Source organism: Ursus maritimus, unplaced genomic scaffold (assembly GCF_017311325.1).
Source record: "Ursus maritimus isolate PB19 unplaced genomic scaffold, ASM1731132v1 scaffold_31, whole genome shotgun sequence".
Lineage (NCBI taxonomy): Eukaryota > Metazoa > Chordata > Mammalia > Carnivora > Ursidae > Ursus > Ursus maritimus.
The window spans coordinates 15,441,741-15,462,232 of NW_024425675.1; the positions used below are offsets into that span (position 1 = coordinate 15,441,741).

Sequence of the window (20,492 nt, forward strand, 5' to 3'; positions counted from 1 at the left end):
TTTTCGGTAGGTGGGTCTTCAACATTTACTGTTAAGTGTAGGCCTGTATATATTATAATAATTGCTTCTATTTCAGAATCGAGTTCTTTTCCAATTATATTGTTCAATCATTGTCCCTACTGGTGAAAAGGAAATTTATCTAGTGTTGCATATATATCATGTACCCATCTACCTTGCTGAACATTTTTTATCATTCTAACAGTATTACACTTAATTGGCTTGAATTTCCTAGGCTATGTATATCTGCAATAATATTTGTGTTTCTGCTTTTTCAATATGTTTAACTCTCACTTCTTTGTGCTTGTTTCTTTGGCTAAAACCTCTTGAGCAAATTGAATAATCCCCGTGCTAACAGAGCATTCTTTTTCTTATTCCTGGCTTTAGGAGAAATACTTTTAGTTTTTTAAATAGATATACGTATTTAATTTTTTGGAAGAGAGGGACTACATCTCTGACTTTTAAAATTTCTACTGTGTTATTCAATCTACTCAACTTTAATACCTCCTCTTCTTGGGACAATTTTGGTAATTTATATTTAACCAGAGAATTGTTTCTCCCATGTGTTGGATTTGAAAAACAGACACCCGCATGGCCTCTCAAGTTTATAGCATAAAAGATATCTAAATGCCCTCCTCTTTAAATTGACTTCTTGAAATTTTGAAATGATTTTCATTTACAAAACATTTAAGTTTATTATGAATATGTGTTAGTCCTTAGTGCTTGAGTACTGTGTTTGAAAAAATAACAACAGAGGCCATGATCTTAAATTTTGATGGTTTGTTCTGTATTCCACCTCATAAAGAACTATTGTTGGTTACTATGGAGATGATTTTGATATGTTAAATAAGAAATTGGCGAACAGATTACTAATGCTTTCCATTTAGATACATTTAAAAAATGTTCTTAAGTAAATAAAACAATTATGAATTATACATTTCAGCAATACAGAAGCCCCTTTCAGTTCACAGCTCCATGGTGGGGTAGCAGAGGATGTTAGTTTCTTAGTGAATATCCATTTTCCTCTTTCCCCGTAGAAAAAGGTGAAGTCATTTATTCAAAGTCATGGCATTAGTAAGTGGTGGATGGCGTTCATACCTAAACTCAGGTTTACAACCTGTTGTTAGATTCACATCCCAGTCTTCTTTTGTATATTGCACACGGGCTATGACTCACATGCATGCAGCTTCAGGGAAAGTTCTACAGAGGAGGTCCCACACAGGTTGGGACATAAAAGATGAATCTAGACTTTTTTTCAAGTAGTGCAGGTGGGAAAGTATAAAATGGGCAAAAAAGAACAACATGAACACCCACAGGAATAAAAACGCATAGTGTGTTAAAAAAAAAAAAACAGCAAATAGCCAAGTGCAAATAAAGTTTAGTTCTAGATTTTCTGTAGGCATTTGATTCATATTTCTACTCATAGACTCTTACAATCATAGACTCATGAACCATCTAGTCAAATCTCCAAAGAGGAAACATGCCACGGTGGTTGATAACCTAGGATATATAGACCTTGGCCAAAAGACTTAGGTTGGAATCAGAACTCCACCATTTTCTTTTTTTAAGATTTTATTTATTTATTTGAGAGAGAGAGTGAGTGCACAAGCAGGGAGAGCGGCAGAGCGAGAGGGAGAAGCAGACTCCCCACCGAGCAGGGAGCCTAACACGAGGCTGGATCCCAGGACCCTGGGATTGTGACCTGAGCTGAAGGCAGAGGCTTAAGCAATTGAGTCACCTAGGCGCCCTGAGTTCCACCATTTTCCTGCTTTTTGTTTCTTAGAAAATTACTTAATTTCATTCCACTAAGTCTCATTTCATTAACTGCTAAATTAGCACATGACCATCTGCCTTATAGATTTATGTGAAGGTCAAAGGCATGTCAAACACTTAAGAGGTTCTGACATGTTATTATCAACAATAACATCCAGATGTTTTTTTAATTATTTTTATTTACTCCTGTGTGTGTGTGTGTGTGAGAGAGAGAGAGAGAGAGAAAGAGCTCGAGCACAAGCAGTGGGGAGAGGCAGAAGGAGAAGGAGACTCCCTGCTAAGCCAGGAGTCCGAGGTCGGGCTCGATCCCAGGACCCAGAGATCATGACCTAAGCCGAAGGCAGACACTTAAGCATCTGAGCCACCCAGGCACCACTACTTTCCAGACTTTTAACATTTGAGTCAAATGAAAGAACTGCAGAATAGTTGCAGTAACTATTCTATATTTCTTCATTTTCCTTTGTGCTGCCCCATGCAACACCTTTCTACAGCTGGCTAAAGGGACACTCCTTAACTGTTCCATATTTCAGTTATACCCCCTTGTGCGGATATGCCAGAGTTTATTCAACACTCTCCTATACGTAGACATTTAAGTTGTTTCCAATCTTCTGAAATTATAAGAATCCTGCAGTTAGTAACTTTGTTACTCTATATTCTTACAGAGCTGTTGCAGTGGTACCACCAGTATAAATTCTAGAAGTGGAACTGTCAAAAAGTATATGGATATACAGTTTTGTTAGATATTGCCAAAATCACCTCCACAGGAATTATACCAATTTTATCTTTTTCCAAGTAGCTAACTGGTTGCCCAACATTTCTTGTAAAAAAGTCCATCCTGTCCAGTGATTTGAGATGCCATTTTTATCATTTACTAAATTTTCATATGCACTTGAACATATTTCTAGATTTTCTACTTCACTCATCTGAAATGTCTTTCAAGTGTCTGTACCACACATTGCTTTAATAATAAGAGCATTCCATTTATCCTAGTAGGGCTCCTCAGCCCCTAATAGCATGTTTTTCTGTGTTTAACCAGCTAGTCCCACGTTCATTTTCCATATGAACTTTAATATCAAATTGTTTACCCCCACAAAAAGCTTGTGGGTATTTTTGTTGGAATTGCATTAAATATATAGATTAACCTAGGAAGAACTAAGATCCTTACTATTTTGAGCCAGCCATTCAGAAAAGAAAATATCTTTCTACTTGTTCAAGTCTTTGGGGATTGTTTTTATCGGAAAGGTGTGGTTTTATTTTATTAAATAAACTCTGGTGTCTTATTGGCAAATGAATTTAAGAATGTGGAATCTAGCGGGACAGGGTAGCTGTTGATAAACTGTATTCAAAATCTATAAATTAACCCAAGCTTTAATATTTTTCTGCCTACTTTCACTAACTACATGACCTCATGTATACACATATATATGAAATATATAAATTTATCTATATATGTGTATATATAATTATATATGCATTAATTTGATACTGTTTCCTATTTCTTTCTTTTAACATTGATAACTTGTTATTTTTTTTCTTTGTAACCTCTTTCCTGTCCTTTCGAATTTATATTACATAGCTCAGACTTTTTTTCAAAGAAACATATTGATATATCAAAACAATATAACCAAGCCTCCTTAGGTGAGGAATAATTTCCCTCTTTTGGATCATGATTTGCTTCTTCAACCCTCAGACATGCCACCCTGTTGGTGTTCCTCAAGTAATGGAAAACCATGGTTCACCTAGTAGTGTTTACACTTGTGGATAATTATAAACTTACAGCAACCCAAACGACTTTTTTTTCTTAAGTCTCTCTTCTCTAGGATCTCAGCTAAAAACTGAAGGTCCTTTCTCAAGGCACCTTAGATCCCAAAAGAAAACCCAAAAGCTCAGTGATAGGCCTCCTTTTTGATACCATGAAGTTCTTATATTCACAATGCCCGGATAAGAGATGGGCTTTGGTTCTGTCCTTACTTCTTTGGGTGACAAAGACCTTGAATTCTCACACTTGGGAATGACAGGAGTTTGACATAAAGTCAACACCTTTTCATAGTGCTTTATATTTACTCTAAGACTTTGCATTCTAAAGCCACCCTCGTTTAACCTGTAATCTAAAAAGGAATACCTGTGTGTGACAGATCACCTGGATACGAAATTTAATTGGAAATGAATTTGATACTAAATGCAACTAGAAATAATTTACATTGTTATTTTGCATTTCAGTAAGATATGTCATGCTTAAAGAATTGTGCAAACAAGTCAAAGGATGGATGTTGTAAGGTTATTTGTGAAAGCAAATATTTAAGAAAGAAACTAAACAACCATTAATAAGATTAATGAGGTTATTTAAATGATGATGAACACTACATTAAGTCTTGTAGACTACACAGAATAAAAAGGGATGATATGATTGTTCTGATTGCTAGCGTTCCTGTAGTATCTTTTGTACGTCAGACACAGTACCGAGGGTCTCACATATATCAACCCCTTCAAGTCCCACAACTACCCTATAAGGTAGGCGCTATTGTCTACTCCAGTTTGCCAGAGAAGAAGCCCGACATATTAGATTAAGAAATTTACTCAACACTACACAGCCAGGAAGTGATGGACCTAGAGCCATATGTACTGACATGACCAACAACACAATATTTTACAAAGAGAAAAAAAAAACATAAACAAGATGCAAAGTGAACGTGTACAGTATAATGCATATTTCTGTAAGACACAAATGTGTGCTTGTGTGTGTTCATGTGTCAGTGAAAGGAAAATCATATTTCAGTGGATAGAAACCATAATACTACAGAGTGGGGTTTAGATGCTGGGATTTCTACTTTTTGCTTGATACACTACTGTATGCCTTCTAAAAGTTTATTATAATATACATATGTTTACTTTAAGTTCACGCTTTTAAAGTAATTAGAATCTGAATGAAGACATTACTGTATTACAATATGAAAAAAACCTCAAGTCATTTTTCGTACTTATGTTGAAAAGAACACTAATTCCAAACATTTTTTTATACTGGTGGTGATTAGTGATTTCACTATTCAAAAAGTATTATTTACTATCAAAAATACTATATTAATATATTTGATTAATGAATTTCTTTCTACATTTTGCTGCATCGATTTCCTTCCTCTGGTCCCTTTGCCTCTTAATGTTCCCATTGCATCTTCTCCCCCATGTTAGAGTTTTCTCATGTGAGAGAAACACGTTTCAGACGTCACCATCTGGATTTCCATTTTTAAAGTTTATTTAAGTACCAGAGGACATTGCCAAGAACTCAAAACTCTGCTTGCTTAGCTGAGACTAGCTACAGTCCGAAAGATCTTTCTTGTCTGGCAGGGTTAGAGAAGACAAAAATCCAAACCTCCTTACTATAAACAGTTGACACTAAATAACATTATCCACTCAGCTGACATTTGATAGACATTATTTATGGCATCATTCTTAACTTCTTTCAGGAGATTTTTAGAAATTAATACTATGCGTCCTGTCTTTCCATCAACTCACAGTTTGTGATGAATTAATTTCCATGGAAACTGATACAGGGGAAAGTATAATTTTGTTGAGATGTTGTGAAATAAATTATGTAATGAAACAGACAAAACACTTAGAGAAACCCATTAATAATTTGCTTTCAACAATGTTAAAACAGTGTCTAAACATATCTCATCATAAAAAAATTTTTGTTGTTGTGTTAATTGGTAGAGATTTTTGCTTTTATAAGGGATAAACAACTTTTCCTAAAATACAAGTGTTGACTCAGAAGAATATAAGGATTTAAACAACTATCAATCAGTGTTTTCCAGATACTTCTATGTGTTTTGTTATGACTTGAATATCAACCTACGATCCATTCTCTAATAAGCAAAGCAATATATACATTGGTCTGCTAGATTAAAAAGTCATAAACACAAATATAATGGAATATGCATCATTTCCTTTGGAATTTATGAAACTGTTTCGCACAATTCCCTAAAGGGTGAGGGAGAAAATCAAGCAATCTTTGATATGCAATATAAATAATTCCCCAAAGAAATCACAAGGACTGTTTTTGTTTATTTTTGCTTTAAGTATGCAAATGTATTCCTTATCTGTACCTTAACTTTGGCTACTCGTAAACATCCTTGCATAAACTAGAAAAAAGTCTTATTTATGAATTAATTTTATCCTTTGTTGTTAGAAAAGAGAAATATGAAATGTGAAATAAAAAGGGAATAAGGAAATACAGACACTAAGTTCATCTGAAATAGGATGACACCCATATAAAAAATCTTTTTATAACCTGATATAAATATTAAAAATAAGAACGAATGAGTATTAAAACTATGTCCTATACAATATAAAATGTTAAGACATAAAATCATGTTAAATAATTGCATCCCACTCCCCCTGCTTGCGTTCCCCCTCTCGCTGGCTGTCTCTCTCTGTCAAATAAATAAATAAAATCTTAAAAAAGAAATAATTGCAATCTTTTTTCTAAAATATACTTACATCTTCCTTTTTCTTATTCAGACAGACAAATACAAATAATGCCATTATCCACTATTTTTGCCTTAATAACCTCATGTTCATTGGTGTTGTATTATATCAGCTTCGAGAAAAAAAAAGTAAGCCAATGGCAATAACTGTTCAAAGAAAAAGCAGACAATGCTCCTTACCGACACACAGGTCCGTTCTTCTCCACCACACAATTCCCACCATTCCTGCAGTAACCTAATGGACACTCTAAAAAGAAGCATCACAAAACCCACAGTTAATTGTAAATATTATTAGGAAGGAGGAGGACATATTACTGTTAATCATTGCATCAAACCTAGACACTGAGAGTAAATAGCTTCCCAGTTGCTAAAAGCACAAGAATTCTTCTAGTCTACTTTCCTGTGTCCCACAAATTTGTTCAGTGGCCCTTGCTGCCCTTGATGTGTTCATTCTCTTCACATGCCTGAGAGGTTGACCATAAGAGAAGATTTTTTTCTCTCCTGGATTAAGTAAAATCTACGTATTTAGAACATGTCTGCGTGACATATTTGTGATTATACTGAAATTTGTTTTTTAATGTAACATTTATTGTCTTAAGTTCCACACAGTAGTCACTATCATGACAGACAGTGCTTTGCATGGGTGACCTTGTCTTTTTGGTAAAATGTCACTCGTGCCTGTGCATGTCCTACCTTTGCATCCGTGACAGACATCAGCATAGCTGAAACTGACTTTCAGTGCCCTGGCCCTACTCTCTTGCTGCTTGTACCATTCCCTTCTTCTAGGTTCGCATCAACATTTATTTTCAAAGGTGGTTTGCTTATAGATTAAAAACAAACTGAGGGTTACAGAAGGGAGGGCATTGGGGGGAGGGGGTAATCGGATGATGGGTGTTAAGGAGGGCACGTGTTGTAATGAGCACTGGGTGTTATATGCAACTAATGAATCACTGAACACTGCAACAAAAACTTACGATGTACTATATGCTGGCTAACTGAACATAATAAAAAATTAAAAAAATAAAAGACTGGGTTTTCAAACTAAAAAAAAAACAACAAACAAAAACCAAAAGCATTAAAAAAAAAAAAACCCAAAAGCAGCAGCTGGATATTGTCACACAGGTATGACTCTGGAAGTGGTTAGTGCCTTTAGCTCTGAGGGTTCTTTCCAGAGTCCTTGGATCCTCGTATCCAACCTGATCTACGAAGACCTGTTCGTTTCCCTACTCACTTAATACCCAAATTGCTTTTCTTCGCTTTTTTTGACACCTGCTCTCTTGCAGGATACCAGTGGCAGGATACCATTCTCTCTTGGTGTAGCTGTCTTAACTCCAATACTTGGTGGAAACTTGGAATTCAACACATCTATTCTGAGCTTCCGTTAATGTCTGGCACTAGGCTAGGCACCAAATAAATAACAATAAATAATACAGGCAGTCTACACAATTGTTAAAGCTGCAGGCACCAGAACCAGACTGCCTGAGGAAGGATCTCAACTCAACTTCATTAGCCGTATGATATAGGATAAGCTAGTTAATCCCTCTGTGCTTCCAGTTCCTCTTTGTCAAACAAGGTTAAAAATAGTACCTATCTCACAGAGTTGTTGAGAATGTTAGAAAATGCCTAGCTCGTAGCACATGCTTAAGACATGTTGACCTAAAGATGATACAATTGTGGTCTTTGCTCTCATTGACCTTCCAGCTTTATGGGGAAAAAATGCAAAAAAAAAAAAAAAAAAGTCACAGGAATTAAAATACGATATTAAAAGTAATATAATTTGGAATGGATGTAACAAGGTTGATGAGAGTACCAAGAAGCCAAGAAGAGAGTGTGGTATGTTTAAAGATCTGAAGGAAGTTTGGCCTGGTTGGACTGATAATGTGAAGAGAGTATGTGAGAAGGTCAGAGATACACAGGGGCCAGATTATATAGGCTCAGTGAGGAGTTTAAACTTTAACCTAGGAGGTCAGAATTTTAAGAAACTAATGCTTTAAAAAGACAATTCTGGATCCAGTATGTAAAGTCAACAGAAGGGCTAAGACTAAAATTCAGGAGCCCAGTTAAGAACTTTTTGTAATAATCTAGTAAGAAAGGGTGGTTGCCTGAATGAAAGAGGTGGAGTAGGAGGTTGAGAATTGTGGGGATTTGAAACATCTGGTGATTATTTGGAAGAATCAAGGGTGATGTTCAAGTTTCTGGCTGGGCCTCTGGTTGGTTGGTGGTTTCATTCACTAAATTGGGGGATCTGTGGGGTAGGGAGAATTNNNNGGGAAAGATGCTGGTGTTTTAAGTGGCCAAGGGGATATCCAAGTGGAAGTATTCCTTGGGCAATATTATTTGCAGGTCTGAAGCTGAGATAAAATACAGGCTAGGGCATGGATTTGAAGCTTCGTATTTCTCCCTCTGCCTTTCAGCTATCATTACTTTTCATGCTTGCCCCACAAAAATCTCTTGAGATCATTTTTTAGGTGTCATGGTGTCACAAAGATAGTCTTTGTTTTTACAGGAGCAGACTAACCTTAGCAGAGAGAGGAAGAATTTCCTCGGGCAGAGAAAGGATGATGATAATGAACGATAGTAGAAAAGTAATAAGGAGAAACAAAAATTTCATGTAGGAAAATATCTATCGGCAGAAAACTTTGAAGGGCAACCAGAGAGAGTCAGATTGTGGAGACAGTCATTGAACACTGGGAAGGGGGCGCAAGAGGCAGTAGGAAAGAGGAAAAATAGGAAAGGAGGGAGGTTGCAGTGTGGGAACACATTTGCAATATACCACGTGTCTGGTGTCCTTTCTGTTTTCAAAGGTTTCCAGTGATTTGCTCATCCAGGAATATAGTTGGCCTGGAACAACATGGGGGTTTGGGGCCTTAACTCCTGCACATTAACAATCTACAGATAACTTCTAACTCCCCCCAAACTTAACTACCAATGACCTACTGTTGACTGGAAGCCTTACTGATAATATAAACAGTCGGTGAGCATATCTTTTGTATGTGATGTGTATTATATACTGTATTTCTGCAGTAAAGTAAGCTAGAGAAGGAAATGCTATTAGGAAAACCATAAGGAAGAGAAATGGCATTTCCAGTACTTTCCTGTAAAAACTGCATGTAAGGGGAGCCCCACAGTTCCAACCTGTGCTGCTTAAGGGTCACCTGTAGTTCCCATCTCACCTTCCCTCCTTTTCCCTATTTGATTACAACACGGGAGCGTGTTACTAAAGATGGCGGTACAGCTACACCCCTCAGGCTTCCGGGCGCGCTCAGCTGAACAGAACAGATGTGAAATTTCTTTCCTAAACAAGAACTTAGCTGGTTTGACTAAAATTAGCCCACCAGCTTGATAAAGCATAAATTGCAACAAACCTTTTAGATAAATCATTTTATGGTTATGTTTGGTCTTAAGTACAATTTTAGTCTTCCTCACATACGGGCTTTGTTTTTATAAGAAAAAACTGTAGAGTGACACTGAAGAACATCAAAATACACACAGCTGCACATTTTCCCCCCCTGGGGTCATTAATATTTACCTTGATTGTTGAGAGTAAAACATACGCTTGCTTTATATTAAAATAATGCTATGGAAATTTAAATATGCATTTTATTAAACTTGGTGTTTTGGAGGAGAGATGATTTGTAAGTTACCTCCACAACAAGCTCTTTTCAGTTTGTTTAGACCTAGGTTCTTTATCCATACGATGGAAAGACCCAGTACAACATATTTTCACCTTTAATTTACTCAAAACAATTTAAAGCAGGGAACAGATGAAATGGGGAGGGAGATGTCTATGACTAGTTAGCAATGAAGAGATTAAATACTTCCAGGAGATGGGCACCTGGGTGGCTCAGTTGGTTAAGCGACTGCCTTTGGCTCAGGTCATGATCCTGCATTGGGCTCCCTGCTCTGCGGGGAGCCTGCTTCTCCCTTTGACCCTCCCCCTTCTCATGCTCTCTCTCTCTCTCTCATTCTCTTTCTCAAATAAATAAATAAAATCTTTAAAAAAAAATATTTCCAGGAGGTAAGCAGATAGTTCTCAAATGGCAAGTCGGGATCTATGTGGTTGATATTAGAATTAGCATGAGTTCAGGCTGTTTAGACACATCAGTGTCTCACTGCCTTGTACCCTCTTGCATTGGTTATTATGACCATGTATCTGGAGGCCAGTATGACTCAACTGACTACATAGCAATAGCATTCTATGAAGAGTTCAAGTTCAATTCCACTCTGGTGTATCACTCTGGAAAAGCCGGAACACATATAAACTGGACAGCTCTGTGTGTGTGTGTGTGTGTGTGTGTGTGTGTGTGTGTGTGTGGTCTCTTTCAATGTATCTGGAGGCCTAGGAAGTGACAGCTGTTGCATGGTGGATTGCTGAGAAGACGGACAGTCACATGAGTCCTGGTTTTCCCTCACTGACACTTGGCTCAGTTAATGGGTTGTGTAACTTTGGGCTAGGTACTTTATGTATAAGGTTTCTCGCATTTAAAGTGAGAATTGTATCTATCACCTTGTCTTCTAGGGCTGTTGAGAGGATAAAATGAAATATATTTGTAACATTTCTGTACTAGTGAGTGGTATGCATAATGTATTAAATAATTGTTCTCAGCCAGCTCCCTATATTTGGGGATTCTTTAAATCACCCATGAAACCTAATTTCTATTACCAATGCTCTCTCCAGCTTTTCCGTTCCTTTCCTTTCCCCCCTCTACCATTATGAACACCATTACCACTACCTTTTACTGAAGACCTGCTCTGTGTCAAGACTGTCCTAAGAGTTTTACTGGCATTACCTCATTTAATCCTCATAGCATTATATGGTATACCCATATATATCCTTTCTCACAGAGGAGGAAACTGGTTAATAATAGAATTTGCTCAAGTTAATAGCAAGGGAGCAGCAGATATTGAACTGAATTCCAGTCTTCTAACTCCAAAGCCTGTTAGTCTAAAAATGTCAAATGAGCTGCTATTCAGGTCAGAATTTGTATAACCCCTTGCTGTTCCTGATATTATGATCATGAACTTCTCTGAATGGTACAGTATTTATGTACTGCCATGGATTAAATATACACATACAATAACTTGCCTGTAGTTTCAGGAGCTGTATGGATCTAAGAGTCTTCCAGAAAACCATCTGATTTGGTGCAGTAAACCGAATACCCAGTGGGCACAGACTGCTCTCTTTATCTTGAAATCCCAGCATGGGGACTGCAGGGAAGATTAACTATGGCTTAGAAATTTGGCAAAGCTCTATAGCACTTTGGTTTGGTGTAGGATTCAAGAAAAAAATGTTCTTATTTAAAAATAAATAACTTTAACTGAGGGTATTCATTTAAAATAAAGCAAAAGGGAGATGGAGGGGGATGCGTGAACAGGTGAAGGGGATGAAGAGCACACTTATCATGGTGAGCACTGAGTAATGTAGGGCAGTGTTGAATCACTATGCTGTACACCTGAAACTAACATAACACTGTATGTTGAGCCTACTAGAATTAAAATTTAAAAAAGCTTAATAAAAATAAAACCTTCTGAAACATTAATAGGCATGCAAACAATGAATCATGGAAGACTTTTTAAAAAAAAATGGAATCATGTTATTTGCATATTTCAGTGTACATTTCTAAAAATAATATATTTGTAAGCATAATCCATGTTAATGACTATAGCTGTGGTTCATCCATTTTCACTGCTTTATACATTCTAAAATACATTCTAATATATATACATTAAATTGTATTAATAATATCCCATCCTACAACTTTATTTTTTTTTTCAAATATTTTATTTATTTGAGAGAGAGAATGAGCATGAGTGGTGGGGGAAGGGAGGGGCAGAGGGAGAGGAAGAAGCAGACTCCCTACTGAGCAGGGAGTGTGATGCAGGGCTTGATCCCAGGACCCCAGGATCATGACCTGAACTGCAGTCGGATGCTTAACTGACTGAGCCACCCAGATGCCCCTACAACTTTATATTTTTAATGCCTTTTCCTAATTATCCTTCAAAGAATTATTATCATAATTATAGTATCACCTTAACATAACTTTCATTAACCTCTACTACTACAGATGACTGGAAAAAGACCCCCAATTTAAATTAAGCCAGACACATTCTGTTCAATAATTTTCTGTTGCATAAGCAACCAAAACTTGAAAACGATATGCCTTTCTAACGTAACTTGGGAACACACAGGCCTCGTTGAAATATACTTAACCTGCAAAACTTACACAGGGCCTGAGGTCAATGTTCCCGTTAATGACTTAAACCTCAGGTGAGGGGAGACCAGATGCTTACCACCTGCTCTGTGACCAGGGACATTATTGGATGCTGTCAGGATTGGGCTCATAAAGTCTATGAAATGCCGTCCATAAAGGGATATGATGTTTGGAAAGGAAGGGGAAGGTGTCACAGGCACTGACACCTCTTAGTGTGGGTTAAGCTGAGACGCATTTTTTTGAAGATTTTATTTATTTATTTAAGAGAGAGAGAGCGTGCAGAGCAAGAGTGAGAGAGCCCAAGCAGGGCCAGGGGCGGAGAGAGAAGCAGACTCTCCACTGAGTGGGGAGCCCAACTGGGGGCTTGATCCCAGGACACTGGGATCATGACCTGAGCCGAAGGCAGAGGCTTAACTACTGAGCCACCCAGGTGCCCCCAGAGACGCATTCTTAAACAAAGGAGCATTGACTTCCTCGTATTTGTTTGACAAACTAAAAAGCACAGAAAATATAGAGAACAAAAAATATAATGTGGATTTTATTTCTGAAAACTGTTTCACTAATTCTTTATATTACTGTAACCCTTTATTGCTGGGGCAATATGACGTGTATTTTGTAAATGAACTATGAATGAATTGGTGAGTGACTAAACCAGATGGGGCAACCAGAATGTGCTCTCTATTATTATCTACAGGATGTCAGTCACTCAGGATGAATGGCCAATCTTCTGTTTTTCTGATCATATTTTTAAAGGTAAAATACATAAAATCATACAATAAACCATAACACGTTATGATACATTTGTTCTCATAAAGAACTCTCCTGAACAAAATCTCACCTTTATGCAAACAAATTTGGGTACTAGATATCAGTGCTTTGTCTTAAGAGTTTCGAAGAATGAAACTATCATTAATATCTTTCTTATTTTGAAAAGAAAGTGAAAGCATTTCCTTTTGGGTATCAATCTGATGTATAAGCATGCCTGGTACAGAAATAATGGCAAAGAGCATTCATCTTTGCATATTTTATGGGACCAAATTTGCTCGCTTCTTGATTTCCTTTTGTACTCATAAAATTCAGTGCTCTGTGAGTATTCATTTCGGCAGCATAAAAAATAAGACTTTTTTGCACTGTGATTTGATTATAATTATCATACTTTTGTCACTTATCTCATAATAGTCTGCTCTCTTGAAAGATACAAAGAATATACCTAGTTTTGATATTAAATATCTCCAATTTATTTAGAAAATATGATTGAATATATCTTTTATTACCAATTTATATTATCTTTTAGTTGTGAGATATTTATATGGCCCCTATCTATCTATTATTCCATATATCTCCTGCATGAAATAAAAGTTCAATTACCCAGGAAAGATGTGAGCAATGGACTATAATAAATTAGAGAATTTTAAAGCAGTTTTGAGAAAAGTATAATCACAAACATACATTATCAGCTCTCATAAATATTCCAGGGTCAGGAGAGAAAAATGTTTAAAAGTCAGTCTAAAGCTTAATAAATTGACTTTTAAACAGGACTAGATCATGCAAATAGGACCCTCTTATGAAGAAGTGGGAAAAATTATAATTAAAAATTTAATAATATTTTAGAGTGTTTCCTTATATTATAAACCAAGCAATTTGCATCAAAGAGATTATCAAATACTAATAACTTTAAGTTAGATTAAAAATAAGTGTGTGATTTTTATTTGGGGACATCGTTTATATAGAATAAGCATGAGTTCATTATACTATATATTTATAAGCTTTTTATATGTGTAACAATGTTAATATTCTTCCTGCCCCAAACCAATAATAGAAATCCAATTATTCCATACTTGGCAATTATTTAGAATTTCAAGTGTTGATATTTTTATCATCTACAGGTTTAAGTTATTGGCTTACATTGTAAAGAATACTTTCATGTTAATAGAATACCTGAGCAGCTGGACTCATCAAGCTGGAAATCCATGCAGTTGGCCAAACCATCACAGCGCTCGTGAATTGGGATACAGCTGTTAGAGGAAGTGCACATCAATGCACCGTCAGAACAGCTCCCGTTGGCTGGGGGGGGGGGGGACGGACAATAATCATCACTTATTTAAATGAATTTCTTATAGTGAAATATTAAGACAGTTTATTGTATCATCCCTCCTCTTTCTAGTCCTATATTTAAATTATGTATTATAGTTCTCTTTTATTCTTCAAAAAGAAGTTTCTGGATAGAATCATTTCCCAGCTGTGCACTATGTACTATTATACAGGTGTGTATGTATAAAGTACACTGTGTGTACTATGTAGTCTGAATTGATTTTAGACTTTTATGTCAAGGCAGAGCTCTCTGTGCCTCTGTTGCTCCCCTAATGTCCCTGCCATTATGCGCAATTGAGATGACAGCAACCATTACTTGAACGTTCATCAATTTCCACACGGTTGTGAGTGCCGGGTGGTCCCCGGGTACATGATGGAGGTCACTGCCGCTCAATGTACTATGACTCTGTGCCTTCACAGCATGGTGCATTTGACTAATTCCAGAGTCTCTTGTCGGCCTGACTTCAAGAGACAAGTGTAGGTCTTGCTCATAAGACGAGTTGTTTCAAAAAACCGACTTTACTGATGCTAACCAAGGGTACTGACCCTTCCATAGCAATCTAGTCCTGCCAAGTACTCGACCTCCCCCAGATGCTACTCTAAGTCCTGAAACTGTATTTTTGTCTTCCTCCCTCTTGTTCTCTTGTCTCATTAGGACTATAATTTCCTGTAAAGCAGTAATACTATTTAGGCTCTTTTTACAAGTGAGCGCTGAACCAAAACGCTTCGTTCCAGGCTGCCATGAGCATCTCTCTCGGCTCCTATTGGCCTGAGAACCTGGAAACGAGCAGGCTTAGGCTTCAGGCCTGATCTCTCTTCTCTGGTTCTACTCCAGTTTTGCCCCACGCTGAAATCTGTCCTGTCTCTAAGCCTTTTTATGTGATAGCTCTTCCATCTAGCTTTGTTGTGTTTGGAATAGGGGGAATGTCGGAGCATGGACCCATTGCACCATCTTGTCAGGAATTCTGGATAGATTTCAAAAGCATGAAATAATAATGACATTGATTACACTGATTGTCTATCCCTGATCCTTTGAGTCCTAGGGTTCTGCAGAGGTAAGTGGAGGGCAGCAGTGAACAGCCAGGGCTTTGTGGCACTTAACCCAAGTGCAACAAGAATGGTTCTGCTTTTCTATGACTTACCTAATGGTGCCATGTACAATATGTTATTTAAACATTTTAACCCAAACCTGCTGCTAGAATTGTTTTTTTTTTTTTTTTTTTTTTTAAGGATAGTCCTGGGGAGTTACTTCTACTAGAATAAAGACAATTAAGTTCAAACTTCTCAAGCTAAATTGATATTTTAGAAGACTCAGGAATAATATCCCCATGGATAGGTCTTACATAAATTTTAACAGTATTATTATGATTTTTTTTTCTTTTCTTTAAGTGTATTTATGGGCTGGAATTGTTTGAATTATCATAGGTTACTGACACAGTTCAACGGCTGCCCATCAAAATTAATTTTCAAGTTGGATATAAAGTGTTTTTAAGACTGTGTCTTTCCACTGATTAAAAATGCCAGCTCTGAAACTTAAAGCGATGCTTTTCATTGAGTAATCCTGTGGTGCTCGAACATCAGTTCCCACCACTAAATATCACTGAGCTGTGGCTATGACTCTATGCTTAGCACTTCGACTGGAGAGTGCAGGGGAACAGGAGTGACCAGAAAAAAAAAAAAAAGAGTGACCAGAACACATACAGAAGTAAAAGCAAAATGACAATATGAAAGCAGTTAATAGTTCAAAATAATAATAAAAAGAAATGCTGTAAAGCCAGACTTAATTGGTAAAGCATCGGTACAAGTAAGTGTTATAAAAATAAGAGGTTCCTTTAGTGCACGAAAGTCTGTAAAGACTGAAAGAGTAGAGTCTTGAGATGTTTTAAATTTTCATGTTTCTAGTAAAAAGCCATTTAGCAGAGAGGGAACAAAATCTATAAATGGGGAATCAATATGTTTGACATTAGAACAGTGAGGAAAGCAGTTTGCCTCTCACTGGGGAGTTTGTGTAAGGAGGTAGTGCAGACAAACTCAAAAACCACAGCCAAAACCAGACTGCAAAAATGGCTAAGGTCCCAGAAGAAATGATCTTTAAGCTTTTGCAAAAGGTTAAATAATTTTAAGATCTACATTGACAAGATAAATGATATTGCAAAGCAAGTCAACTAGGAAATAGAATAATCTTCCAACTCTTATAAGATGAAGAGGTATTTGTAAAAAATGAATATGTACATATGTGTGTGTGTATGAACATTTTTCATTGCAAGGGGCTGAGAGATCATATTAAGATGACAGTGTTATGGGTTTTTAAAAAAAATTTTTTTAAAGATTTATTTATTTGAGAGAGAGAGAGAGAGAATATAAATGGGAGGGGCAGAGAGAGGGAGAGAGAATCTCAGGCAGACTCCAGGCTGAGCATAGAGCCTGATATGGGGCTTGATCTCATGACCCTGAGATCACAACCTGAGCTGAAACCAAGTGTTGGAAGCTTAACCGACTGAGCCACCCAGGTACCCCAACAGTTTTAAGGTTTTAAATAATATAGTATGTTGAAATTTGTATTCAAAGTTGATAGATAATACTCATCTACTGTTGAAGCACTATTTCAAACACTTGTCTTCAAAATACTAATCCATCCATATTCCTGCACCCAGTGTGACTGATAGCTTATTTTTAAGTTGACTGTACTATGAAGAACTCTAACCTGTACGTGGTATAAGTTCTCAGTTTTGGCCCAAATAGTATTGAAACATAAAAAAAATATGTAACAAAATAAATGGTTTCAATTTATAAAAAGTCTTACTTTTCCTTTCTTGAGGAAGTTAAAAATTAGAAGTTTTATGAAATTTGAAACTAAAATCTTAGTTTCTATGGCATTTAAAATAGTATAACATTAAAGTTAACTGATATTTATCAATTTCCTTCTGAAAGTAGGTAGCAAATAAATTATGAATAGCAAGTTGTATTTACTGAAAACCACACAGCAAAAAACATTGTATTGAATAAAGGAAAATTAATCAAACCATTACTTTCTTTTTCTTCTTCATTATTACTACATATATGACAAAGAACAATTCCAAAAGTACTCCAAATAATCTATATATTAAATTTATAGGAAACTCAGGTTTCAGAATTTCCCTGGACAATATCTACTTTCACTATATTCGAACATTATGGGTTAATGTCTATAAAAATACTTATTTCAATCTATCATCCTAAAGGGTGATACTCTTTCTTACCAAAACAAGCCAAGTAACAGAAAATTCTGTGGCTTTTAGCTCATTCACTCACATATTGAAGATATATTAAATATAAGCAATTCATGAAGGGTTCATTAGAGTTACTTTCCTAAAGCAAAATTCCTTTTATAAATTGTTGCTGCATGCCAAATATACACAAAAGCAAAGTACATGTGTCTAGGGATGCGTATCCATTTACTATTAAGATGAAAACTCATGTATGCGTCCAACAGTTCTAAGAGCCGAGTGACGATGGTCTTGCACCCTGAGAATGAAGGCTATCAGCATTTCAAGGCATGCCCATACCTAGCACGGAGCAGGTTGGATATTTGCTCTATCCTTAAACTAAAACCAACTACTACTCTTACTGAAATATCTTAGCAGTTTAAATAATTTTTATAAAATTACAGAAACAACTTAATGGGGAAAGAATAATAACTTATGTGTATTACACAATTGACTGTATTCATCCAATTCTTCAGTATCTCTGGAAAATAGACAATCACCATGATTTTAACACTGAATAAGCTGAGGAACACTTTTGTAAGAAGCTGCCAAATGCAGAGGGATGGTCTTTATACTATCATTGAGAAGCACTATAGGATGCTGGGATCACAGCTAACATATTTAAAGGCTAATAAGAATATTGATGATAAAGGCTGATCCACAAATCTGAAGAGCGTGACCCATTCTAAATCTTCCAAATGGCAATCAACTTCATAAGACACATTGACTACTGGAATATAAAGTTAGAAAGTGGGTAGACTATCCACTTCCCTATCTTTTTCACAGTCACATTCATCACTGACAGCTTCCAGGGGCCTCTCCTGAACCTTTCTGCATCTTCTCTCTCTACTCGGGATCCAGAAGGCTGAACTATAAAGGACACATCCACATGTTTCTTTGTCCTCTAGTTTCTCTTTGGGTTTGGGTGATGTGTACAACCAGCAAGAGGCAACATGGATGAAGGAGGCTGTGAGATCACCATGGACTAGCTCTTCCCCGACTTCGTATCAAGCAGCCTCTTTGATTCCAGGTTAAGATAAATCTACCCTCCTCTCACATTCTTTGGTCTACGGGTGATACCAGCTCCTGCTTTTACTGTCTGTTGTGGTTTCTTTCTGCCTACTGTTTCCCTATAAGTAACCCCTTTGCTAAATAATCTCAAATTTTACAATATCAATGTGCCATCTGTGTCTTGCCAGGATACTGACTGATGCATCTGATGAACTAGGGGAATATCAGTAAGAGGAATGCTCCTAGTTTTGTGCTATTTTCCCTTATAATTAAACCATACTTAGTTTTTCTCCTTCTATCTTTTTTTTTAAGAGAAAGGGGATATTTTTGGTAAAGATGTACTACTTCAGTTTTTTTTAAAAAAATTGTTTCTACTGGAAAGACAATATTAAATATGAATTAGTTTTAAATGCCAAACTCATTACAAACATTCTGATCACTAGAACATTTATTTTTGCAAGAATAAAAGGCCTTTAAATACCATTTGCTATTGATTTCCCTGTTTAAATTGTAACCACTTCAGAATCCTTATTCCTACAACATTTAAACATGTGCAAGGCTCTCAAAACCAACTTAAAAAAACAAAACAAAACAAAAAAACACCTCTTATTTCATCCTACATCACATTCTAAGTGTCAGCTTCTTGGAAGAGCTGTCTATAGTTGATTTTTCTCTTTGACTACTTTTTCAATAAAAGATGGGCTTCAGAATTCTGCCCTTCCTGTCCACAGCAAGTTCCCTTTCCAAAGATCAACAGAAATTCTGTTGTGCTTTTCCCAATCCACAGTTTTTAGGCCGAAATCTTACATGATCTCTCAAAAACATTCCAACCTGTGAATACTCTCCGTATTTAAGGCTTTCTACATTTCATTTACAGTTCTCGCTCTCTTTTCGCTGTCCTCTTGTGCCTATGACCACATCTCAGTGTCTTTCAGTGTTTGTTTTTTTTCTTAACTGTCCTCCACCCTTTGTCTCTCTATATTAATCTCCCCCACACCCACAGCTTCAAGCATGTACGCTGAAGACCATGTGACTTATATAAATTGCTTTATCTCTTTCCTGAGTGCCACATTCTGAATACATTCTGAGTATTTCCATGTGAATGTGCCACAAATACCACAATCACAACATGTTTAAAAATGAAGCCACGATCTTCTCCCAAGAGGTGCTTCTCTTCCCATTTTCCCCAGCTCAGGAAATGGCACATTTGCTGTCCTGTTGTCCGAATCAGAAACTTTGCAACTATTCCTGATTACTTTCTCTTCCTCTTTACCCGGACATCTCTAAAGTCTAATCAAAATCTTTACTTCACACTGTTCCCCAACCGATTCCTTTATACTTGGGTGTGCCAGCTCCTAGCCAGCCCCCTCCCTCCCTCCAGTGCATTCCATGTACTACCTGAACGGTGGGTGATGGTGGCATGATGGGGGAGCAAGGACTCTTCAAGATCTCCCCAGAATTATTTCTACATTCTCACCACAAACTCTACTCTAGTCATACAAAATTTGCTTCAGGCAAACAACTTTTTCTCTATTTCCAGACCATTCTTTAGTGGAATCGAACATCTCTACTTCACTTGCCTAATGACTACTGTCCTTCCAAATTTACCTCTGCAATCATTTTTCTTACTAAAATTTATAGACTCCCTAGCATCACAGTTAGGAAGTACCCTATGTATTCAA

The 20,492-nt window shown here is 36.7% G+C and overlaps 1 protein-coding gene across 2 annotated transcripts in view; it reads right to left on the reverse strand.

Annotated features, from left to right (window-relative positions):
- The window catches only part of MALRD1 (MAM and LDL receptor class A domain containing 1), a 747,156-nt gene that overhangs the window by 118,263 nt on the left and 608,401 nt on the right, over positions 1–20,492 (reverse strand). For both annotated transcript variants that reach the window (XM_040645358.1, XM_040645357.1), the window contains exons 35-36: positions 14,402–14,527; positions 6,432–6,498 (exon numbers count right to left, since the gene is read on the reverse strand). In XM_040645358.1, the coding sequence (XP_040501292.1) occupies positions 6,432–6,498; positions 14,402–14,527 (193 nt within the window). The remainder of the gene's footprint in view (positions 1–6,431; positions 6,499–14,401; positions 14,528–20,492) is intronic.